This window comes from Sciurus carolinensis, chromosome 12 (assembly GCF_902686445.1).
Source record: "Sciurus carolinensis chromosome 12, mSciCar1.2, whole genome shotgun sequence".
In the NCBI taxonomy this organism is placed as follows: Eukaryota; Metazoa; Chordata; class Mammalia; order Rodentia; family Sciuridae; genus Sciurus; species Sciurus carolinensis.
Genome location: NC_062224.1, coordinates 63,003,274 through 63,029,325, shown reverse-complemented (window position 1 = coordinate 63,029,325; position 26,052 = coordinate 63,003,274). Strand labels below are relative to the sequence as shown.

Sequence of the window (26,052 nt, the reverse complement as noted above, 5' to 3'; positions counted from 1 at the left end):
AGCATATGCCATTTTTAACCATGTAAAAATAAAATTTAAGTCACAAACACCAATTTTGAGCATATCTCTTAACCTCCTAAGGACACAGGCAATGCTGCAGTTAATATAATTTCTAATTTATTTTGGTACTGGTGATTGAACTCTGGTTTTCAACCACTGAGTCACATCCCCAGCCCTATTTTGTATTTTATTTGGACAGGGTCTCACTGAGTTGCTTAGGGCCTTGCTTTTGCTGAGGCTGGCTTTGAACTCATGATCTTGTCTCAATCTCCGGAGTCCCTGGGATTCCAAGTGTGTGCCATTGTACTAGGCTAATGTAACTTCTAATTTAAAAATCACATTTAAATAAAGGTGAAACCGAGTAGGAAGATAATCAAACAGAAAAGGTAAATTTATTTTTTTATTCAAAACAATAGTATTTTTTACCTTTAAAGCCTTTTTTTTTTTTTTTGGCATTTATTCAGCTAGTAACATGGAAAGCATTGTATGTAGTTTATCTGAGTAGTTCTGAACCCACCCATAGTTGCCTCCCCTTACATCCATCTGAGTGTAGCACTTCTGTAGCAAAGCCCAAAGTAGCTGCCCATATACAGATGGTGTAGAGAATACTGTTCCTTGATTCAATCAAATTTTTCTGTCTCAAAAGCGATGTGTTTCAGAACTGCCTCTTCTGCTCATTGTTTCTGGGTGTAGTTGCTAAGATTATTTCATTGGTGAAGCAGTAGTGTTTTAGCCTGAAAGTATTATGACTACAGTTATAGTTATTATTCAGCAGCTCATTTTAGCCCCCCCAATGGAAAGTGAATTTAAATAACTTGGGAGATATGGAGTGTTTTCTGTGAACTGCTTCAAGAAATCACTTGTTTTTGTTTGTTTTGTCATTTCATGCAGGCCTGAATTAAAACTAAGCTATTCATAATGTTCAATTTAAACTTCTTTAATTCTGAAGAAATACATTTGTTCATTTAATCCATGCTTATGTGAAGTATGCTAGATGCTTCTTCATATAAATTATTACTCTCAAATACATGTGTTATGGTCTATGAGAAAAGAGAAAGAACAATTTTTCAGTTTTGCTACATTTTAATAGTAGCATTTAATAGTAGCATTTAATAATAGCATTATCTGGTACTATGCTACTCAATTCAAAGTTTGAAGTTAACTCAAATGAAAGAGCATATTGGAGCAAAAGTGAGCAAATGTGTAAAGTCTAGTGCATTCTTATTGCTGTATTAAGTTGGAAGATGAGCATACCTACCACAGCAGTACTGTTCCAGGATGCAGGGTAGGATCAGTGGTAAATTGGAAAGCACTATTAATTACACAACTTATAGAAAAGCACAGTCATGTTTCAAAATGTACAAGAAACCTGTATGCAAAGGAGTCTTACATGACAGTTGGACTTTAGTTCTGTGGTACTGCTTTGCAATGAACTCACTGGCCTATGATATGACTCACTTTCTGCCTCTTGAAGGGTCAATATGCTACACAGAGCTATGATGTTTGTACTGAGTGGTAAAATTTACACTACTTTCAGGTTATTCATGTCAGAATCCTTCCTCTTGCAAAGTTTGATGTCGATGAAGATAAAGTGGTTTCTTGTTCAGTAACTAATTCTTCTTTTAAACTCAGTGGATTTCTTTGCATCCATAAACACAACAGAAAGACTATTGTTTAAAGTACTTTGATGATTGATCTATTCCTATGTCACATTCTGGATAAGAGGGACTAAGAAGTAACATGCATTAACACAGTATGAATCCTATATGTGTATCAGTTACACTTCTAGTACAATTGGTCCAGGTTTAATCTCAACCATCTCCATGAAAGAAAAACACTGGGTGCTGGTAAACCTTTTTTTAGGCTTGTAGTGTTTCAATTCCAAGAAGATAGCTGCACCTAAGGAATTAAAAGAAACTACATAAACTAGAGACCATACATTTTTTATTTGTCACTTTTCTCTGATCGTCACAAGTATATGAAGAAGCAAAGGTTTGCATAATTTCACAAAGTAACCTGTGCCAAACACAGTCTGATGACATGATTGTTGATAACTTATTGTGGCTATCACCCCAAACTCTTCTACTGTGTCTGAGTGACATTTCCCTATATCTTCTATACCTACGATGTATTGCAAAACTTCCTGAGCTCAACTGACTCAAGAATGTAAGTTATGTACACAGGTGGAATCTTACATGACTGAAGAATATACAATATTTAGCACCACAAGAGAAATACAAGATACTGAAGAATTAGCAATACCTATAGAAATGGTTTCAACAAGCACCTGGATTAGACTATATATTTAACAGTGTTTCTAAAAAATTTAAAAAAATAATTGTAGCTTGTGTCATTCTTTTCCTCCTGAAACAAAAATACAAAAGGCAAATTTGGGGGATGTTTTGGAATTCAAATTCTAATCCCATGCTGGTTCAAGTGTAAAATAATACCTGTTTCCTAACACCCCCTTCAGAGCTCAAATCACTATTTCCATTTTATCCTACTTTTGCATAATTCTGTATTAAGATGGTGCTTTGGAAGGAAAGGTCTAACAGCAAGCCGGTTCCACCCCTCCTTGATAATCAAGTGATCCTGAGAAATTTACACAGTTGTCCCCAAAACCCAACAGATTATCTGTCCAACCTGCAGGGGGTGCTTTAGCTGCTGCCACCTTGGGTGCCACCTGAGAACCACTGTCCTGAAGGAAACCCTGAAAGGTAGGTCTTCAAATGGAGGAACAAAGGAGGCCACAGCACCAGATCTGAGAAGTAAAATATCAAATGTTGTTAGAAGCTGAAGATGCAGAGACATTTCCTGCAGAGAAAGGAATTTTCAGAAACAATCTGAGGTGGTAATAGGATTCTAAAGTCTATTTGGAAAACAAGGTATTCCATTTGGCAAAAGGCAACTGGAAGCATTTCACCCTAAGGACTGTGCAATTTGGAAGTGTAACCTGCTTTAAAAATTTGCTTTTGTCCTTTCCCATATTCTTTTTCTTTTGTTTCTGGTAATGGTGATTGAACTCAGGAGCACTTTACCATTGAGCCACATCATCAGCCCTTCTTATTTTCTACTTTGAGGCAGGGGATTGCTAAGTTGCTGAAGCTGTCCTCAAACTCGTGATCCTCTTGTCTCAGTCTTCAGTGTTGCTGAGATTGTAGAAATGTGCCACCATACCCAGCTTTTTCTCTCCCATATTCTTATAAACTAACAGCCACTTATACTATCTTTCAACCCAAAGCATCTTAATGAAAGAAAAAGATGATTCTGTAACTGAATGTAATTATTATGTTTTTAAGGGAACCTGGGGTAATTATTAAGGAACTTGCTTCCCTTAACTCTGTAGTATGAAATGAATGTTCCCGTTTTGTCATAAGACAATGAAATCTTACTATCAAATAATATCGAAACACATCATTAGATAATACAATTGCTAATTCCATGGTTTAAGAAATCATTGATTTGACTTTCTTCAAGTCAATATACATAATCATGTGACATACTTCTGTATGATCCTATATTAAGTATACTATGAACACAAACCTGGTTGAAGACCATGTCCTTAAGAAGCCAGTGACTTCCAGCCATTCTTCTCCAAAGAGAAGATGTTACATAGCACTAGAAGAAATTGTGTATGAATGTTTTTGACCATTTTATTGATAAAAGACCAAAACTGGAAAAAACCCGAATGTCCATCAATGGGTGATAGACAAATTGTGGTATATACACATAATGAAATGCTATTCAGTAATAAAAAGAGATGAACCATTATTGATAAAGTGACATAAATTAATTTAAAATTATGTTTAATAAGAGAAGCCAGAGAACACAGTATATATTATTCCATGCACAGAAAACTTTAGGAATACAAAGCAGTCTATTAAGATAGACATTTTGTTCGTGGGCAGGATGGGAACATGGAGGGCAAGAAGGTAGGGTGACCAAGGACAGAGGTTGTAATTACTTAGAGAATGAGAGAAGACTTTTGGAGGGAAGGGATTGATTTATTATCTTGGTTATCATGATGGTTTCACAATTTCATGTAAAAATTTTTCAAAGTGCACACTTTAAATACACATAATTTATTGCATATCAATTTTACCTGAAATTTAAGAAATAGATTCACTTTTCTCACTTTCTAAGATAAAAAATATTATTCTATAAATATTTTTCTCCCCTTCCTTTTTTTTCTTTTTCTTAAATGTATTCTGGAACCATATCTTAGCAGTATTTAAAATTATTTTCCTTCTTCTTCATATTATTCTTTGGTTTATTCAACAATTCTTATTAATGAACAGTTGGTTGTTTCAGTCATTTGTGACTATCTTTTGTTATTATAATTCATGCCTGAATGACATAATTTTGTAGATATGAATTTTAAACATTTGTTGAATTCCCAGTATCTTTAGAAGGACTGGGATGATATAGCTCAAGGTAGAGCACTTGCCTATGGTGCGTGAGGCCCTGAGTTGCCTCTGGAGCACTGAAAAAAAGAAAAGAAGTGCGATTGTTGAGTCATTAGGTAAATACATGAGCAGTTTTGGGAGATGTGACCAACTTTCATTCCTTGGGAGGTTGTCTCATTTTGTACACTTATCAGCAGTGTCTGAGGGTGCAGTATTCCTCCACATTCTCTCACCTACTGTGTTGTCAAATGTTTGGATCTTGCCAACATAAGTGAGAAATGGTATCTTAGTGTGGTTTAATTTGTCTTCTGTTCATTAGGAACTAAGCAGAGTATGTTTCCATATTTTACAGCTATTTGCATCTCTTTTCCTGAGCTCTGTTTACTTCTTCACCCCACGTTCGTATAGGTTTGCTGCCTATTTTATTTATAATGCTCTTTATATTTCAGGAACATGATTCCTTGAAGAGGAATATGTTGCAGATATTTTTTCTCAGATTGTCATTGTCAAAGTACATGGGGGGAGTGGGGAGATTAAGCACAGGCAGGCAAGGGTTTTTTGTATGTCTTTAAGTAATCATCTTTACACCTTCCTTGTGGATTTCAAGACATAGTCCGGAAGGTTTTGACCACTCAAATGCATAGAAAATTCAACTGATGTTTTCTAGTACTTGCTTATTTTCTATTTTTATATTCAGGTTTCTTATCCATTTGTAGTTTATCCTTGTGAATAATTAGAGAAAAAAACAATTTTATCATTTTTCATGTGACTATATGCAAATACTACTTATTAAAAGGTCTGTTTTCCCCCAACTGAATTTTATTGTATCCCAAATGTCCAGTGCAGTTGGTTCTGTTCCTGGATGGTCTATTCTGTCCCACAATCTCTATGTATCTCGGGCTTCCATGATGGTACAAGTTTTCATTATAGTTTGCCTTCCCCTCCTCCTTCCCGCTTCATTGCTCTTATTTTTCTTGCTTTCGTGCTTATTCTTGACTATTGTTTTGAATCGACTATATTCAACTTGACTTGTTTTTAAAGATCCACATATATATATTCCCTCACCAAGTTAAATGTCCCCAGTTTCTTAAACATTTAGCACGTGCTGTCCAGGCTATTCATGATCCTAATCCTTTCCACAAGTCATTGAACCTTAAAAAGTGGCATCCAGGAATGAAGCCATTGGTGTAGGAGAAATAATGAAATGATAGGGTGAAACTTTTAAAAAGCAGTGCCATTCAGAAGTAGAGGTCGGTCAGGGGAGAATCAGCACAGGAATGGAGTGAGCAGGGAAGGAATGACCACTCGGAGCAGCGGTCCTTCCCAAGGGAGCAGGAGAGGCGACTCCTCCAGTCTGGACCTTTGGGGCAGGTACCTGGTGTCTCAGCACATTGTGACAAAAGAGTTCTGCCCTGGGAGGGCCCAGGAGGCCTGACTTTCTACTTTTTCCCCTTCTGTTAGATGCCAAGTTGTTTTGGGGGCGCTCTAAACCGCGTGTCCTATCCCAGTTCCGGGATCAGATGAGCCTCTTTGCTCCCCGTGTCCCTTGACTTGGACTCTTCCGTTGGGCTCTGCTCCGCTCTTCCCCGCCGGAAACCGCAGTGGGTTCTTCCCGCTCCCGCCCCTCCCCTTCCCATCCCTCCCGTCTCCTCTCCGCTACGCCGCAAGCTCCGCGCACTGTGGTCCGCCCCGCACCACCGGCTGATGAGGTGTTTTGCAGGCGTAGGGCGGGAAGCGCCAGCGGCGGGGGAAGGCGAGGGTCATTCCCAGTACCCGCCCCCCGTGCTGCATCCTTCGCAAGTAGGAAACGGCGGAAGAGGTCTGAGTCCTGTGCGGTTCAGCAGGGAAGCATCGTCTCCGCTCAGCTGTCCGTGCACAATGGACTCAGTACCTGCCGCCGTGCTTTGTGTCGCCGCATCTCCCGGGGACCCCGAGCTTCTGGGACCCCTGACGGTGCTCTACGCAGCCCTCGTAGGAGGGACCCCGCTGTGGCCGGCGGGTGGCTGAGTGGTGAGCGGAGTGGCTGCACTGACTGAGGGCGACGGGGAAATGGAGCGTGTCAGGCCCGGGCAGGCAGCACCGAGCTGTATTGCTAAGCGAGCCGGTGAGTGCACTGGACGCTCTCCTCTTTGCACTTTATAACGCAGTACGGAGAGGTGGCAAGCCCCTTGCTAGGTTCCCAAATGCAGCTATACGTCACAGTAGGTCTTGTCCCTCTGGAGACTGTTGGGAGGTGGGGCCAGAACGAGAGTCCTCTGGACACTTGAGGAGGGCGGTGTGGAGTAGAGGAGCGAAGGCTGGTGTTTGATAGGCTCGCTTTGAGCGCACATTTAGAGTTAGACATGGACTTTCATAGAAGGAAGTTAGATTCCTCATATACTTAAGTTTTTGTCTTTCGTAATTTTTTTTACTCATAAAGACCGGTTATCATAGGGAGGGATTCTAACCAGGTGTTAGACAATATGATGTCGCCAGGGCCTATTCCAAATGGAAATAGATGCTCAATTTAAAGTATTTAAACACTGCGGGCAAACAAGAAATATGACACTGCCAGGATCCTGTCTCTCCAAGAAGCTATTGGAGAATGTTGAGGAGGTAGTTTTCAGATGATGGTGGTGGTTTTGGAACTGCCATGATGAATCTTTGTGACTGTTTTGTTATGAATGTAAGTTTTCTCATTGCTTCTGACTTGTCTATTTCAGCTAGTTGCCACATTGCCCAATGGTGTTCAGCCTGGGCCTGATTTTTATGGACTGCCGTGGAAGCCTGTACTTCTCACTGTCTTCTTGGGAATTGTTTCATTTGCCATTTTCTTCTGGAGAACTGTTCTTGTTGTGAGTAAATTAACTTCCTTCTACCTTAGCACATAAATGCATGGGGTATTCTGTAGTCACTGCCCCTCCCCTTTCCAGTTTACTAACTTAAACACAAATTAGTGGTTGAAGTCACACTTTATAAAATAATTTAGTGTAATCTTTGTGTTGGTAAAGATTTAAGATAACGTGAAAAATCTCATGGAGAAAACTTCAATTTATAAGTTCCTTGTATCAAAACCTAAAGATGAAGAATGAGGTAGGTACAGTTGGAAGAACTGGTAATTATTATTATTATTATTATTTTTACTTACTACTCCTTTATTTATAGTCTCACAGGTAAAGGGAGCCAAGACCCAGGAGGAACCCTCTGTGATGAACAGGATGGAGTGGAGTTAGGGGTGCCATTTTCTCAGGGAAACTAACATAGAACTATACAGGGAACCACTCCCACACAGCACCACACATTCCCTGGCAATCTGGGACAAAACTCTAAGACTGCCAGTTCCTAGAAGTCAGGCCTCTGTGTCCCATGGCTCAATCTCTTTTGATTCTGCTATATAAGAATGGCTCCCCACAGTTAGCCAGTACTAAACAAGAACTGGTAATTCTTACAGCCATTCTGACCAGTAGTTTCATATGTATCAGAAGTCTTCAAGTGAGATAAAAGATGGGATAGGTTATATAAATATCCTTTTATGTAGCATAATATGTCTAGTAATCTATCCTAAAGAAATAACTAACTATGCTTTAATGATTTTCGGTAAGAGTTTTCAGTGGAACTGTGTATTAGATTGAAAACTTAACACAACTTATTCCATTACAGGGGTCTTTTTAAGTTCTCATATGTTCGTATAATGGAATAGTATGCAGCTTTATATATTTCAAAGACTTTGAGGCACAGAAAATGCTCACAATTTAATGTGAAATAGAAAAAAGCAGAAATTAAAATTTCAATGTTGATGAACAGTATATTATATAAACACATACACAAGAAAAAAATGCTGCAGAGGAATATAGCAAAATGATGAAAAGCAGATGAAGTAATTTTTCAGTCTTTTATATATGCATTTCCCAGATTTTGTCATTCAATCATATGTTAAAGAAATAGCTTTTTATTTGGAAGTATAGATTATATGTTGTCCAGAGACATATTATTACATTTTTTGTTTCTTAGTCTTTTTTTTTTCTGAGCAGAATTTGTCTATGCATGTGTGTACATACATACGCGTCTGCGTATGTATACATGTATATATGCTTAAACATACGTAGGTTTGTACTGTAGGTCATTCTGCTTGATAAGTTACTTAACATAATCGTAGGAAAATTATTTAGGTAAGTGAACTTTGCATGAAAAGCCATCAGTGGAAACTCAGCAGTAAAAGTGGCCAGAAACATTGGCCGCAAATCTCTCCAAATCTTAGTATTCCTTTTCTGATTACTTGATCATTTCGGACATTCCATTGTTAATACAAGTTTCCTCTCCTTGTACAATTGAGTATAAAAGCACTTAAAAAGAAATGCCTTCTTAAAAAGAAGAATCCTTTGCATGGATTTCTCTGAGGACTTTTCTAATCTCATTGAACTGGTTCTCAGCTAAAAGGAAAAAGGAGGATAGAAAGGTAAAGAGAAAAGGGAAAAATGAAAATGTTTTCTATTTCTCTTTTTGTTCCTTCAAGAACCCTGGCACCTGTTTCTATTTTCACTAGGTTAGGTAGGATCTGGGTCTTAGCTGCTGCTCCTCAAGTCTCAGCATTTGACTTTGGAGTTTTGGTCCCTGCCTTAGATGCCTGCTTTTTGCTACTTCCCATTTTCCCCTGCTGTCATTTTGGGTGAAAGCTTACTCTCTGATTAGTAAGGCTATGACATTAGAGAAATGTCCATTTCTTTCTATGTTGGAGTTTTCTGAATGTATTTTCCTATAACAAGATCATTCTAAGTGGTATTTTAGGGTCTACAGTATTACCAAGATACCATGGATGATCTGTGGATACATCTGAGTATCCCATCACCATTTATAACATTGACAAAGAGAAATATATGCTAATTTACAAAGAAATTTAGTGAAGTTTTAAAAGAATGATTGCTTAGGTTTTATTATGTGACAGTTCATTGCCGTCTTTGGGAAATGGTTCAGGTTTTGCTCTTTCCAGAAGAAGTTAACTGTCATTTCTCTTGTTGCCTGCGTATTTTCTTCTAGCAATCTTTTTTTTTTTTTTTTAAAGATTTCTTACCACTATTTTTAGTGGTTTTCAGAAATAGGTGATGTAGCCTCTTAGATTATTTTTAAATTCAGCCAATAGCCAAATTGAAATTGGAGTTCTGAGATGTTTTTTGGTGAGTGAAAGCAGCACGTGTTGGTTGGGGGATTGTGGCTCAGTGATAGAAGCCCTTGCTTAGCCTGTGCGAGGCACTGGATTTGATTCTCAGCACCACATATAAAGAGATGAATAAAATAAAGGTCCATTGACATCTAAGAAAATAAACAAGTGGCATATCTTTAATTTTGTTTCCTCAGAGTTCTTTGAACAGTCATTGTTCCTAGACTTTATCCTGGCTGTTTAGAATTATCAAATAAACAATTTTGAGTAAGTGAAGCATTAGTGTACTTTTCTGAAAATAGTAGCCATTTCTATTATTAAAGGTAAGTTCTCAAGTCGTTAAGATTGGAATAGATATATATTCACTGCAGCATAGGATACATACCTTAGTATTTCTATTTGACAGAGGCTAATGAAATGCTTATTCTCCTTTACTTATTTTTTAATCCAGAACCAGACAGTTATTATATTCTCATTTGGTTTTGGTTCTGTTTCTTTTAAGCAGAGGCATGACACCAAATTTAATCTTTTTTTCTCTCTCTTTTAGGTCAAAGAAACAGTATATCAAGGTAAATTTTTAGCCTTCTACTGTAACTTTTAGTAACTCTTTGTATTTGTGTTTGATCTGTGTTGTATGTATGTTAGAAGTAGATAGTAATTGTTTATGTTTCTTTTTTTTTAACTCCTAAAATTTTTACTATTCCTAGGTTGCTAACTTGGATAATAGAGTAGATGTTGATGGTACCAACTGAGATAGCAGATGAGGAAGAACAAATTGTGGGAAGAACATGATTAGTTTTAAATTGGGGCATATTCACTTTGAATATTGATGTAATGCAGATGTAGTACATTTGAACAGTATTTTGTGCTAATGATTTAATCATACATTCAATCATTGACTCAAGTAGATAAAAGAATGGTAATGTGAGTCAGTATGCTTTCATTTTGTTTTTCTTTGCCAGAAATTTATATAAATTTGAAATGATTCCATTTTCTGAAAAGAAAGTGTTTTAAGAAGTGAGGGGAAGAAGAAGCGAAAAAAAAAAAAAAGAAGTGAGAAATATCAAACTACATTTTACTGTATTTCTCATCTTTGAAATGAGCTTCAATTGAAATATCATCATTCTTATATTTTTCTTAAATTTTAATAGTGTTTCCCACCCTTATTGCTATTAATTATAGATTGCTTTTTAAGGGCATAATAGTTATGCAAAGAAGTATTTCCTCATAATGCCAGATAAAATGTCTTCACTTTCGGTCGATTTAACTGAATTTCATTTAGTGATTGTAATAATCTGGACCCTCCCCTTTAGTTACTGAACAGCAAATTTCTGAAAAGTTAAAGAACATGAAGAAAGAAAATGAAGAACTAGTGCAAACAGTGTCAAATTTTGAACAGAAGGTAGAATTATTTTTCTAGTTTATTACCCCCTTGATTCCAGCTTGAATCATTTCCACCTGTTTTATAGTTTTGAGATATTTTTAAATCATTTTTAAATGTTTGTTTCATTCTGGAAGGGGTCACTTACCTGGAAGTAAGTTTTAGTAAGACTATAACATGTATCTTTTAATTGTGAATACTTTATTTTACATAGATCAAGGAATCAAAGAAACATGTCCAAGAAACCAAAAAACAAAATATGGTCCTCTCTGACGTAGGAATGAAATATAAGGTACAAATCCCTTGTTTTATTGGAGTTACGTTCTAAACTCAAAAGTCAATGTAATGAGTAACTATTAATCTTAATATCTGTCTTCGTAGAATAAAATCAAGCTACTTGAAGAAACTAATGAGATTCTTGAGGACAGAGTTAAAAGTCTTCATGTTGTGTTAGAATCTGAGAGAGAACAGAATGTCAACAATGAGGACTTGGTAAGAGTTTTGGTGGCTAAGTGTTAGTGTAATTTGCCTTTTGAAGTATTTTGAAGTAAAATGGATTAAATTGGACTATCCCCATGGTGTTAAGTAAAGTCAGATTAGAAGTCAGGGAAGTTGAACCTGCTTCTGCCCATTTTGTGGAACTTTTCAGTACTGATCCAAGAAATTATTTTTATATTGGTGTCCTCAATCCTGGATAATTTTCATATTGCTTTGCTCTGACCTCTGAAACATGCAGGAACTATTGCCTCATCGAAGAGTGTTTGTATAGTTTTGTTTTACAGCATCCTATGTTTTAAAACTTTTTACTTTAGAATAGTTCTATAATTATATAAAAGTTGCAAAGATAGTCGAGAGTGTTCTGAAATATCCCACCCCCAGGTAAGCTTGATCACCTAGCTGAGGTAGTGTTCACCAGATTTCTCCACTGGGATTCTTCCAATCCCTTACCTATTCTTTGGAAGTTACTATGTACAGTCCATAGTGAAAGTGTGAAGAGTTAAGGGCTAAGGATACAGCTGATGGTAGAACACTTGCCTAGCATGCAGAAGGCCCAGGATTCAATCCCAGGACTGCAAAGAGTGAAGAGTTCTGTTCCACTACCTGGAGGAGCAAATATCTTTATAGTTTTTTGGAATTCTTCTGTACGTGAGATCTGTCTATTCTCCCTTAGATTCTCTCATTTTTACTTCAGGCAAGAGAGCTTTAACATGATCTTGGGAAATCTTTTTTCTCCATCACTAGAAAAAAATTCCTAATTTGAACTGGTGTACTTAAAAGAGTAACTAATTTTTTGTATGTTTAAAAATTTTATTTCCTTATTTCATTTTCATTTTCTCTACTTTGACCTTCTAGTCTGGTTACCTGAAATGTAAGGGGGTGGGCTGAAATACATTTTGTCTTGTTTATCTTTTTTAGCATATATGTATATTTCTACAGTATTTCTACTGAAATCCTCATGCATATTTTGTGTTCTATTTTCAACTGACAGATAATAGAAATGAAGAACTCTGTAGAGAAGTTAAAGGCTGTTATTTCAATGAATGCTTCAGAATTTTCCCAGGTAAACTTGCCAACACCTGCTACAGGATATTAATACAACATATTAGTTTGGTTGAAGACCAAAAATTTAAGGTGTGCTAAAATGTGCAACAAATGAGAACTACATGATGTCTGGTTTGGGAAAGTGTAACTTTGTTTTTTTCTGTGGAATAAATTCACTAACTGTGGTGTTTTTCATTAGGTTCAAATTGCTCTTCATGAAGCTAAGCTTAGTGAATACAAGGTGAAGTGTGAATGCCATTGGGTTCAGGAAGAAAATGCTAGACTTAAGAAGAAGAAAGAGCAGGTAAAGAAAAATTGATGTCATACATAATGTAAGCTAGGGAAGTGAATATTATTACCTTGTATCTTGGATTTGTTTCTAAGGTAAGGAATTATTCATGCAAGACCTTTTGTTAGATGTGCAAATATAAACCTTTCTCCTCAAATGGGGTGCATATATGCGTTCTACATGTGTTTGGAATTTTCTATTCCTTATAACTTATTTCAGTCCTTGGAGTGTTGGTCTTTTCTTATCAAACATCAATCAATTATTAACTTGATAGCCTCAAAGAAACTTCTTCACGCAGAAAATTAAGTATTTTATAACCCTTTTTTGAGTAGTTACTTCTTCACGGGCCAAGGGAAGGTTATATGATAAGGAGTCTGAATTCAGGAGCCAGTCACGTATGCCCATCCATTCCTACTGGAAGAAAGTGGTTTGAATTGGCAGCAATTTTCTGGGGAATGTAATCAACAGGGTCAACTTCCTTGACAGCTCTAATGTTCTTACTGCAGCTCTGAGGGTTGGGGCCACTCTTCCCTCTTCCTTAAGTGAGGTCTCAACCCTTAGTGACAGGCTACCAAGGAGGTATGGCTTTCTATTTCCCTGTCTAAATCTTGTGGTCCTGATGTCTCCAGGGCAAAACCCCACCCTAACCCATAGGAATTCACATGTTTTGACTTTTCAGTTGCAGCAGGAAATCCAAGACTGGAGTGAATCACATGCTGAGCTCAGTGAGCAAATAAAATCATTTGAGAAGTCCCAGAGAGATATAGAAGTAGCTCTTACTCAGAAAGATGATAATATTAATGTAAGTTTATTCTCCAAATACATGCTTGGTGTTGGGAATTTTCCTGAAAGCTTCTGAATTAATATTGAGAGACTCTTCCAACCTTTTACTTCTTTTCTAGGCTTTGACTAATTATATTACACAGCTGAATCGGATAGAGCTTGAATCGGAATGTGAGGGTCAAAATGAAGGAGGAGGTGAGTCAGATGAACTAGCCAATGGAGAAGTAGGAGGTAAGATTGGTCTCAGGGAGGTTGAATTCTTGTTTGCTTCCTGTCTTTAAGTACACAGATGCCACTTTTCAGCTGACTGAATTTCTTCTTAAGCTCTGTGCAGAAGTGTAGGTGATTCTTCCTGGATCTGTAGAAACGTCTGTTGCATTGGCAGAGGTGGGTTGCTGGGGTGTAGTGTAGCAATAGGCCTGTGAAGAATAGGCATGTGAAGTTCCCATTGAGAACTAGGTAAGTAGAGTACAGAGCAACAGTCATGTCTTCAACCTCTGAGTATTGAACATTGTACAGTAAGAGACACTTGTTTCTCAACTTTATACAGGTGATATTTGATTTTGATACTCATCATCTCTGTGACTCTGGGGATTTAAGGCCCATGGCAGTTTTAAGAGTAGTGAGGTGTTTGGAGCCTTAAACTAAGGCTGTGAGAACAGAGGCTAGATGCTATAAGGAAGCTAGAGGGTTGGATAGCAGTGTTTACTGATGTGGAAAATATTTCCAGATGTTCTCTCCCAAGTTGGATATAGCTTGCATAGAGTGTTTTACACCACACCTGTTGGTAGATTCAAGGATAAACTAGAGGATTGAATCTTTCTAAATAAGACACTTACTTGTGCAGGTGGAGACAGATGTGTGCGAGAAGAAAGGCTTTTATCTTACAAGAGTAGCACAGATCACATTTTTATTGCACAAACTAGGAATTCATTTTTTTTTCTTAAATCTAAGCTTGCAGTTCTCTTGAGTCAATGAATTTACTCAGTTTCGTTGTTCAATTGATTTTTTCCTTTCAGTGTTTGAAACGAGGTCATTGTTGAGTTTGGGGATGTTGGGAGAATATAGATTTAAAAAGCAAGGAAATGAAAAGCAGTTAACATCTTTTGTTTTTCAGGTGACCAGAGTGCGAAGGTGAAAATTCGAATTAAGCAGCTCTTGGACGTCTCTGAGGTACAGTTCTTCATGAGAGTCCCATAGTGCCTGTGAATGCTTCCTGTGCCTCACTATTAAGAGTATGTCTCTCTCCTGTAATTTTTAGACACAAACTGCAATATCAGTAGTTGAAGAGGATCTAAAACTTTTACAACTGAAACTAAGAGCCTCGATGTCTGCAAAGGGTAACCTAGAAGGTGGGTTCTTCTGGAGATGAAATTGCCAGATGCTGGGAAGTCCAAAATCTTATGGAAAGATAAAGAATGACTTTTTACTCTCTTGCTTCTCATTTTTCTCAGCACTGCCCCTCAAACAAGTTCTCAAGTCCTCGTACACATATAGAGATCAGTCGTTTTATCTTTTAACAGACCAAATAAAGAAATTAGAAGATGACCGCAATTCACTCCAATCTGCTAAAGCTGGACTGCAAGATGAGTGCAAAACTCTGAGTCAGAAAGTGGACATTTTAAATGAACTGTACCAGCAGGAGGAGATGGCTCTGCACAGGTAAGGTTTTCATTGTTTGTTATTGCTATCAGTCTGTGACCTCATACAGATGATTTTATCTTTTTGAAAGAATATTTACAGTTTCTTCCAGTTGCAATTAATAGAAATTTGTTTTTTCCCTTTGTGGTTTGTGTGCCATTACTCACATTCTTTTTTCCATCTAACCGATTGTCAGATTCATATGAAGCGGGAGTAGCTAACTGGTACTAACAGTTACTGATGTGGAAATACCTGTCTTTTGAAGATCCAGATGCTTCCTGCGATCCCATCATTATTTCAGTTTCCTAACATTGTGATCAGTCATGTAATTCTAATATGTTTTGAACTTATATCTCTAACTGTTGACCTTTAAAATCCTGAGTGATTTGGATGGCATTTTTCAGACTGAAAACTTCTAAAAGGAATAAAATTTACTTATGGAAGGTATTATTGAAGTAAGTTTTGGACTCGAATATCTCAGCTGTTCACACTGAACAATTGAACTGTGATGAGGACCTTAGCAGTTCTGATTACAGAAGTGCTCATTTTTAGTATTTATTTATATATTAATCTTCTGAAATATACATGTCACGGAGCTAGTTTTCTTTGGAAAGATATAATTTGGCAGTTCATTTGAAGTTTTTATCCACAAAAATATTTGAATTCTCTAATAATAGATTGTGTCAGATTTTGTATTTGGTACTATATTTTATTCTTTGTCATATATATAGCAGTCTTTGTCTTGTGAAGCAAAGACCAGACCTTACAGACCTAACTATTTTTAGGTATTTTTGACTTCTACTGCGTAATGCCATTAAACATTGAAACTTTACCCTTAACTTTTCTAATTCTTTCTCTCCAAGCAACCTGTTTAGAATCTCAAAATTTTATTCTAAATGCTTGGCCGGCTTCAGAGAAACATTTCTTGTTTCATCACTTGTTTTTCTTTAAAGAACACCTTTTTTCTCTCTCCCTACTAGTAATCTGAATGACCTAAATGGCAGTTGATTTTCAATTCCTGCAAAATCCATTCAGTCCCGCTCTGTGGTTTGTACTCTGTTACTCATCCCCCGGCACTGTTAGCTCATGCCTGGGTCATCTTTTCTGTTACTACCTAACTAATCACCTGTCTTCATCCTGCATCTTTTTATAGCTTCTTTGAAATTCTGATTAATTTTCTTTACAACCGCTTGAGTGGACTTTCTAAAATACTAGTCCATCCGTGTCAATATGTGCCTTAAGTTTTGAAGAATTAGCTTTCTATTTCATGACCTGTTTTTTCTTTCTTGTATCTTATGAATAGTTTAAATATTTTTAATTGTTTTGCTCATCCCCTGTGTAAGCTTGGTGTAATCACAGATTGTTATATTCATCTTCTTGTAATTTAAAGGCCATGCTGTATATCCTGAACTTCATAGAAACCCAACATAGATTAAAAGATTTATTTATTTCTGTGCTTTAAGTAGCTCCTGGATTAGATTAGATACTGTCGTGGTAATGGATGTGAGTACTTCATATACTACAAACTCCACAAGACATTCATTCACCATTCATTCAATTTATACACATATTTACAGTTTCTGTAGTACTTCATCCTACATTGTTGGTCTCTCCTTTGAAATTACTTTCTTTCTGTTTGAACATTGTCCTTTAGTGATAGGTTTGATGAGTGTATCAGAGTGTAGTATAAGGATAAACAGAGAATAGCATTTTCATCCATTAAATATTGCTACTTTTATAATCTGCATTGTAGTAGGTGGACATTCTAAACTTCCTGCTTAGAGTTGAAACCAGTTTCCATTTTTAAAAGTTATTTCTTCTGGTTGCTGAATTTTGACTGTTACTTAGTTTAGCACTTTCAAGATAGCCAATTAATTGTCTTGTGTTTTAAAATTTTTCTTTAAGGAGTCCATTATCATTGTTGTTTCCTTTGTCAAATGTCTCACCCCTGCCCTAGTTCCTGTAGTCATTTCTCTCTGGCTTTTGAACAGTTGTATCAGGGAGTGCCTAGGTGTAGTCCTCCCCACACCCCCTTACCTCTTGCATTTATGAGACTCGGGGCCACTAACCATCTTTTGAATATTGGGGTCTTTTTTCTAAATGTTAATTTTACCTCATTCTCTCTTCTAATTTCAGTAAAAGATGTTAGAAGTTGATTTCCCCTGCCTCCTACATTCTGAATTTGCTTCTTTCTGGATATTTACTTCTGACCTAGTTAAAAGTGCTACAATTTACTTTACTTCTCAAGTCTGCTTCTAAAATCATTCATTAATGAGTTACTAATTTCAGTTACTGTATTTCAGGTTTTTGAAAAACTACTGTTGCAGTTGTAGATGGACATAATACCTTGATTTTGTTTATTTATTTCATGTAGTGTTGAGGATGAAACCCAGTGTCCCGCATGTGTGAGGCAAGCACTGTAGCACTGAACCACAACCCCAACCTTTTTCAGGTTTTTGTGTTTTTTGTGGGTATCACAAGCTCAAACCAGAACGTTGAGCGTGTGCTCTACCATTGGCTATATCCCCCGCTTCCTTGCTCTTGTCATAAGGGACAGGGTTTCAGTGTGTTTTCCAAGCTATCTTCAATCTGATCTTTCTGTCTCTGCCTCCCGAGTATTTGGGATTACAGGTAGGTCACCACATCCAACTATTTTAGTTTTGGAGTTTCTATTCCTTTGATGAAATTCATAATCTTGACTTTACTTCCCAGACTATGTAAAGTCACAGTGATTCCTTAATGCCAGCCTTACTTGTGTGTCTGAGATTCCTTTTTCTAATGAATCTTGGCCACATACACATATCTTCCCTGCCTTATCAACTCTGATCCCTTCAAACACATTCTGTGTATTCTTCTCAAGGTGGTTTGATTGTTCTTTGTGCTCTCAGGCTAGTTCATTGATCATTGGAAACAAAATTGTCTCTCCTCTTCCTCAAGACTCAGTTTTTTCCACATTCCTTCTTAAGGCAGAGTCAGGGGGAAGTTATTCTATTCCTTTAGTCATCATTTATATTTGTTTCCCTTTAAAATGTCGGCGGACCTTTAATTTATTCATTTCTCTATATGTGGTGCTGACAATCGAGTCCAGTACCTCACACATGCTAAGGCAAGCACTTTAGCACTGAGCCACAATCCCAGCCGAGTCATCATTTATATCTTAAACAGTGAGCTCCTTTCTTCTTCAGGATTTTATAAGTAACTAGTATATTACAGACACTCAAAATATTTGCTGAAGAATTAAATGAGCAGTTATAAAAGACTACATAACCCCCTTTTCTATTTGGTTACTATAATTCTTCTAATTTTCCTTCTCATTCATGGAAAATTAGGTTTCAAGTTACTTATCTTTTGAATTGGAACTATGGCTAAAGCAGTGCAAGGATAGAAGAAAGTATTTTTTAAACCATTAAATGTGTCTACCGTTGTTATAGTAGATGAATGTCTTGATTTCATGATCAATGTTAAAACTTGTTGTCAGTAGATAATATCCTGATCATGGGTCAGTTTGGATTCTTTTTGTGGTTGGTAGACATTGTCAGAACTCAGATTTGCCTTTTTGCTTAATCACACTTCCTTTGTAATTGGCGTCTAAAGTGTGAAAATGTTCTGTGGTGAATTGTATGGTTAGAAGACATGTTCAGAAAAGTTTTTCATTGACTGATTCTATCTGGGTAGCAGTCTTGGATTGGGAAACAAATTTCTGCATGACAAAGATGTACTTAGTCATGGCAGAAATGGCAAAGAATTCTCCCCTGCTTTATCCTGATATGTTTGTGTTAGGTTGATCAGTCCTGACTTTCCACTTAGAAGTAAAGTGAGTTTTCATCATCTTGAGCGTAGGAGACTTTCCCTTGGGGCACATATTATTTTTACATTTGTTTTATTTACTGGTAATTAGAGAATTAAGAGCAGAAGTTAGAAAATGTAAGTGATTTGCCAGTTTTGATTTCCTAAATTGCAGGTTTGAATTGCTTCCTATTTTATAATCCTAAGCATTTTAGAGAAGGGTGGGAAGTGACATTTGAATAGAGCAGTCATACACACTGCTAGGGGAAAAGAGAAAGTTTGACTTGAAAACTGGTTTTATTTTCAGGAAACTGAGTCAAGAAGAGTATGAGAGACAAGAAAGAGCAAAGTGGCTGTCAGCTGCAGATGAAAAGGCAGTTTTGGCTGCACAGGAAGTTAAAACTTACAAGTGAGTTCAGTGTCTAATGAACTCTAGTGTTAGCTTTCTTTTGAATCTGATTTGACATGATGTAGAAGAAAAGAGCACAGAAGTAATGAGAGTATATGAATACATTCAATTCACACAGAAGAAAAATAAATTTCAATTGAACAAATGAAAAATATTAACAAAAATTGTCTTATACTGAAATGCTGGCAAGACCATAAGGGAACTTGGTTCATGCAAAGAGTTCTGAGGGTTTTGTATGTAGGAGTAATTCTTTAAGAAAGCAGTTTGGTATGTGATGTTTTCAAACCATTAATGTGCCATTTGATAGAGCTGTGAAATCTTTTATGGATATAATTTTAAAAAAGAAAAGTTTTAAGGAAGAAGATATGTGTAGCAAAATTATTTGAGAGCACATTGATGAACAGTTAAGGAAATTATAATTTATCAATTCAGAATCTCTCGCAGTTAAGGTAGAAAGCAATTAGATAGTATTAGGTTTTATATATTTATTTATTGATTGATTGATTGATTGAACCTGGGGATTAGACCCAGGGACTCTTTACCACTGAGCTATATCCCCAGACCTTTCTTTACTTTGAGACAGGGTCTCAGTTGCATAGATTCTCACTAAATTGCTGAGGCTGGCCTCAAACTTGTGTTCCTCCTGCCTCAGTCTCCCAAGTCACTGGGATTCCAGGTGTGTGCCATTGCACCTGAGTGTAATGTTAATTTTGATCTCACATGATTGGTATAACTAGATAAAGTGTGTTTTTTATGTATGATGAAGTCTTTAAAAGTATAGCTGACAGAGTAAAGGGAACATGGTCAGATTGTTTCAGACTTTATTCAATTGTTTTGACTAATAAAACCAAGTGTGATTTTTTAGGCGGAGAATTGAAGAAATGGAGGAAGAAATACAGAAAGCAGAGTGCTCATTTAAGAATCAGGTAGTGATTAATACTGTTGTGTAGTTGCAGAATTTTTTGATATCTAATACAGACCATTATAGGCTAGTATAATGAGTCCCTAAACATTTTTTTTTAATGTGTTGTCTTTTTCAGATTGCCACTCATGAGAAGAAAGCTCATGATAACTGGGTAAGACTTTTTCCCCCCTTTTCTTATTTTGTGTATAGCCTACACAACCAAATTTGAATATTTCTTTCTCTAATAGCTCAAAGCTCGTGTTGCACAAAGAGCTATAGCTGAAGAGAGAAGGGAAGCTGCTAATTTGAGACACAAGTATGTGATTTTGATACCTTCCTGTATGTTTTATAGTGTTTTAAGACTATGCTAGATGGTATCTAAGAAGGAGTAGATTACTGTTTCACATTGAAGTCCATTCTTTCTCAATATTCAAGATTATTGGAAATGACCCAAAAGATGGCAATGCAGCAAGATGAACCTGTGATTCTAAAACCAATGGCAGAAAGAGCAAAGACACAAAACCCTCCCCGGAGAGGTAGGGGGCACTTTGTAAGGGGAGGTAGACTATTTCTTGGTGCAGAATGTATGTAAATTACTTTTTATTTCTGTGTGTAAAGGTTAATGAAACAATCTGAATGACTTGCTAAAGGGCGGGCAGTGTAAAGGCTGCTTTTAAGTGGGAACAAGGCATTGTTGTCCTTAGGTCCACTGAGGAAGAATGGGTCTTTTGGCCCGTATCCTGTGAGTGCTGGAGAACGTTCCCCTCCACTGACAGCAGAGCCAGCTGGGAGACCTGTCTCTACTACTCTGAATGGAAGAGATATGGGTAGAAGTGAATTTGGTGAGCATTCACATGTTGATTTGCAATAAACTGTTTCAAGGGTTTTTTTCCCCCATTTCGAGTATTCTATTGAAAACATTATAGAATGTGGGCCTGTACATATATAGAAGAAGATTCCTTATTTTGTCTTATTGGATAAATAGTGTGCTGTAAAATCTACTGTAGAATAGAAAACATTTTTTTCCTGGAGGTCCCTGTATTATTATTTTTTTCCTTACAATTTTACACTGTGAATTGTAAGCCTTTATCTTTAAATTAACTCTTTATGATATTCCTTTTTCAAATATCCTAAAAGTAGCCTTAAAACTCTATGCAGCATTATATTTCTATTGTCATTATAATAATGTGAAATACTGAGTCTTATTTCCAATTTTAAATATGTCTATAGTATTGGTAAGTTGGAAGTCAGGTTATACAGACTGAAGAAAAGAAGCCTACATACTTCAAGTCTATAGCTTGAAGTTCAGCACCAGTACTTTTAATGTGCAGGGCTTCCTGCTGGTCTTTCAATCCAAGGCATTTCTTTTTTTACTTACTTAAGTCTCTGCATTAATTGTGACATATATTGGGCAACCAGTCTTTAATGTTGCTTTCTAGTTATTGCTGAACCCTGACCTGCCCACAATTGGCTTCTTTCTTCTGCAAAATACATTCAAGGGCTTTGTTCTTTCTTTCCCAAGGGTCAATGGATGGACCTTTTCCTCATCCTCGATGGTCTTCTGAAGCATCTGGGAGACGCTTTGCCTGTGGTAAGGGGCCAAGTCATTTCAAAGACTCTAGGATTGTGGATGCAGGATATTTATTCTTTTCATGTTGGAATGATTCTAAATTCATTCTCTGACTTCAAACAGACCCGGGACGTGGTCCAGCTCCTGTGAACAGCAGCTCCAGGAGCTCTTCTACAGCCAAGGTGATGGATGAGGGCAAGGTAAATTCTGCAGACATTGTGAATCATGAGGTCATGCAGGAACATTAGCTTTCCTACAGCACTTGCTCTTTACATCATCCCTGTTTGTGTTCTATTTGTGCTACTGCATTTGTTTTTTGAAAAGCAAACCATTCCCTGTGAACCCGAGGCCCCCTCAGTTCCCACTGTTACTTCTTTGGCTGAGCATCCAATAGCAGTAAGTACTTAGAGGTTGAGGACTGAACGGGGTTCTGTGTATTTCTGGGAAGGATATGAGGAACATGACATTGACCTTGTTTCCCTTAAACTGCATGCAGTACTGAATGTACTTTTCTCCTTAACTTGGGAGTGTTGCTGAAGTGTGTGTTACCATCATTAACTTCAGAATGTGAAAAGTCATCATTCCAACTTCACATTGTATTTTGTGTTGAATATTCTAAGGCAAAGTAAATTCATTATACATTACATAATTCATCATTATTATCCTTGGGATTATGGTGTTTAGGAGTTCCTCCATTTGTACAGTAGGAGGCAAACCTGATTTTGAGTGATTTAAATTAGATGGGTAACAGATTTTCTGGAAGTGAAATAGTGTTTCAGTGAATAATGATAATGTGAAATGACCTGTTGAGCCAGTCCCAAGCAGTAGACTCATTTGTTCACGTGAGTGCATTCTTTAGTAACTCGTGTAGCTGTTATATCTGGTAGGTCTTCTGCTGCTCTGTATTAAAATAAAAATTTAATTGCTTAGTTTCCAACCCACTTCTTCTAGGAAATAGTCATTATCTCATATGGTGTAGTGTAAATAAAAGTAAATATGAAAGCTTTGTCTTTCTAATTTGTGTATATAGTATTGTGTTGGAAAATACTTGCTAGTTCTTGTATGTCTATACCAGGAATATACATTTTTTGAGAAATCTTTTTATCTAAGGGCACCTTAGATAAGACCCCAAACCCCTTCTCAGTTGAAGACTTTAAAGAGAGTAGAGACCCTTTGATAGAGAGGAGTAGAGGTGGGAGGAGCATAGCTTAGAGGCAAACCTGGGATTGAGTTCAAGCCAGGCCTTTTACATGCACTGAAGACCTTCAGCAAACTTGCCTCAGTTCCCACTTAGTTAAAATAAGATGCTAAAAGTTGTGGGAATTTGAATGATATACGAAAGGCTTGCCGAAGATACTCTGAATAATATCTGTTATTAGATGCATAGAGAATGGAGTTTTCATTATGTTCTGTACCTTCTTAATATGCAAGTCTTGAGCTATTGTGATGAAAGAGCTGTGGTGGGGGAGGGGCTCCCTTTGAAATCGGCTGTAGTGTATAGAGCATGACGTACTGGTCAGAAATCACCTGTTAATACCTTCTGCCAGTCTTCTTGCCTTTCCCTTTCCCGTGCAGATATAATCGGTAACACACACTGCTCGCTCTTGGGGCATCCTTCTAACCTCTGTCAGCTGTCCGATGGGAACGTGTGGGAGTGGTAGAGTTTTGTTGCACTGATGGTGCTCTCTGGACAGGTGCCTGTCCTGGGTTTTGGCATTTACCTGGTTGTTACTTTGTCTTAATATACAGGAATTTTAAAACTAACTGCTCTGAAATCTTAAATTTCAGGTTAATATGGATACCAAAGGACCCCCTCGTTTCCCAGGGGTATCTCTCATGGGCTCCCCTGTGGGAGGGCCCCTACCACCACCTGTTCAGTATGGACCGCCACCTCGGCCACTTCCTGGGCCACTTCCTTGGCCACTTCAGCTCGGTGGGCCTTTTGGACCTCCACCATTTGGTATGATGATCTGAACACTACTGATTGACCTGTAAATCATATTCATCTTTTCTTTCTATTCCTTGCTAAACCAGTTGCTATCTCTGGGCTTTACAGTGCAGGAATAAAGGTGGCTTAGTACATTTTAGCTTTTCCTCCAGTTTCTTGGGGCACATGGGGCAGGCACTACAATATCATATACCGAGATAGGGAGTAGCTCTCTCTCATAGACAAGGAAAGCGTCTATGTACAGGAAAAGCAGAAAAATTACTTGTGCAGATGTTTGTTGGAAATGAGTGGCTATGTACTGCAATGGATGGAAAGGTGGATGAGATGGACAATGTCACAGATATGTACAGCCTACAAGATAAAGTTGTAACCACCCATGATAGAAGCATAAGCAATGGGTTACAGAATATAGCAAAGGAAAAGTCAAACCCTCCTCACCTTGAGAAAAGTCAGAGAGAAGTGTTAAGGAGGATTTAACACTGACCTTATAAATGTTGCTGAGTTGAATTAGGTGGCTGTGGAAGGCCTTTTCCAGGAGGGCATGCACCTTGATTCTGATGGCATGTATAAGGTCCATGCTGAAATACACCATGAATTTTTAATTGATACAGTAGTAGACAGTGGCATTTCCTTTTATCAAAATTTGTTTGATGCAATGAAGTTCTTATTTCATAATCTATCCTCTTGTCATGGTATATAGTACTTCCAAATAAAAATGGAGGTCTTTTGAGGTAGAAATAATTCTGCCATTATGTGGTGGGGATACAAAAGTGACAAGCCTGGAGCTAAGGAGAGCCATGCTTAAATCCTTCCTATGTTGCTTCATGGCTGGTTGGCCATAGGCTGTAAGCTAAATTTGTTCAAGCTCACTTTGCCTCTCCTGTCAAGGCAGAATGTCACCACTTGATTTTCTAGGCCGGGAGAAATGATGAGAAACTATATTAACATACTTGAAATCATTCTCATTTATACATTTGTGGGTATTTACATAACTTCCTTTTTATTTTCCAGGTCCTGGTGTGCATCCACCACTATGCTTAAGAGAATATGCACCAGGCATTCCACCTGGAAAACGGGATCTGCCTCTTGACCCTTGGGAATTTTTACCAGGACCCACACCACTTAGACCTTTAGGTTCTTTTGGTCCAAGAGAGTACATCATTCCTGGTACCCGATTACCACCCCCAAACCATGGTCCCAAGGACTACTCACCATCACCTGCTGCAAGAGACTTGACACCTTCAGGCTCTAGAGATGAGCCTTCATCTGCCTCTCAGAGCAGTAGCCTGGACTGTTCGCAGGCTTTAAAACAGCCTGTAACCATGACCTCTGACACTTAGTCAGAATGTGGACTGTGCACTCTTCATTGTGTAAAGGGATTATTGGCTTCGAAATCCAAAAGTCTTAAGGGTGCCTTGGCAGTGTGTGCATTTTTGAGCCAAAAAATTCTAAGCTACCATTCCCCTTTTAAATAATGGTCACCTCTTAAGCTAATGTAGCCTTCCAGCTTTGAAGTGTGCAATAAGGAATACCTGTATTTTAGTTAATGTAGCATATATAATTGCTAAAAGATTTAGAATGTCATAAAATATGAACATTTCCTGTGGAAATGCTTTAAGAACATGTATTTCCATTATCCTATTTTGAGTGCAGTCTAGTTGATAGAAAGCAATGGTGTTCACAAGCTTCATGTTTCTATCGTAATATCTGGTCACATTGTTATGCTAAAAATGTTCACTCAACTTATTTCCTAAACTTATTTCCCTTCTTGCTGAAGTTCTTTGTAGTGATAGTAAATAAAAAATTGCTTATTAATATTCCTCAAGTGTCTGTTGATTCATTGGATTGTCATGAGACGTGTCATTTGGAAAGTAAACTCAGAGTCAGAAGTGAAGACAGTGACCTGGCAGCAAGCTCCCTGTTGCTCACTGTTAAGGAAGCTGGCCCTTGTTCACCTGTGGACTCTACAGGGATTTCTTTTACTCCTGAGAAGTCTGTGGTTCTATTTATAGCACATTCATGTGCTTTTTTCCAACCCTCACTGCCTATCTGAGAATGAGTTCACATTAGCAGCAAGGATTGTTCTACCTGAAGTTCTACTGCATTTGCCATTATTGCGTTAAGGGTGTATAACAGCAAAATCAAAGTGATACGTCATGTCTATAAAAAATAAGGGCATTTCTTTTTTAAAATGTACAGTCTCTTCTCCTTCCCATACCTTGCCACTGATTTTCAAGAAATATGACCAAAAAAATTATA

At 37.4% G+C, this 26,052-nt stretch overlaps 1 protein-coding gene across 2 annotated transcripts; it reads left to right on the top strand.

Annotated features, from left to right (window-relative positions):
- The first annotated feature begins 6,048 nt into the window (after positions 1-6,048).
- On the top strand, positions 6,049-25,613 carry LOC124961049 (transport and Golgi organization protein 1 homolog). Of its 2 annotated transcripts, XM_047519778.1 has the most exons (24): positions 6,049-6,381; positions 7,095-7,240; positions 10,088-10,109; positions 10,854-10,942; positions 11,136-11,213; positions 11,303-11,413; positions 12,411-12,482; positions 12,663-12,767; positions 13,432-13,554; positions 13,655-13,766; positions 14,653-14,708; positions 14,797-14,887; positions 15,059-15,197; positions 19,270-19,371; positions 20,237-20,297; positions 20,412-20,447; positions 20,524-20,591; positions 20,711-20,811; positions 20,980-21,117; positions 21,798-21,866; positions 21,969-22,045; positions 22,170-22,241; positions 23,634-23,805; positions 24,805-25,613. In XM_047519778.1, the coding sequence occupies exons 1-24, from the start codon at positions 6,111-6,113 to the stop codon at positions 25,131-25,133; spliced, it is 2,640 nt and encodes an 879-aa protein (XP_047375734.1). In that variant the 5' UTR covers positions 6,049-6,110; the 3' UTR covers positions 25,134-25,613. The 2 variants fall into 2 exon arrangements, with proteins under 2 accessions (XP_047375734.1, XP_047375733.1); XM_047519777.1 differs by lacking the exon at positions 22,170-22,241 and having other exon boundaries at positions 6,054-6,381.
- The last annotated feature ends 439 nt before the right edge of the window (positions 25,614-26,052 follow it).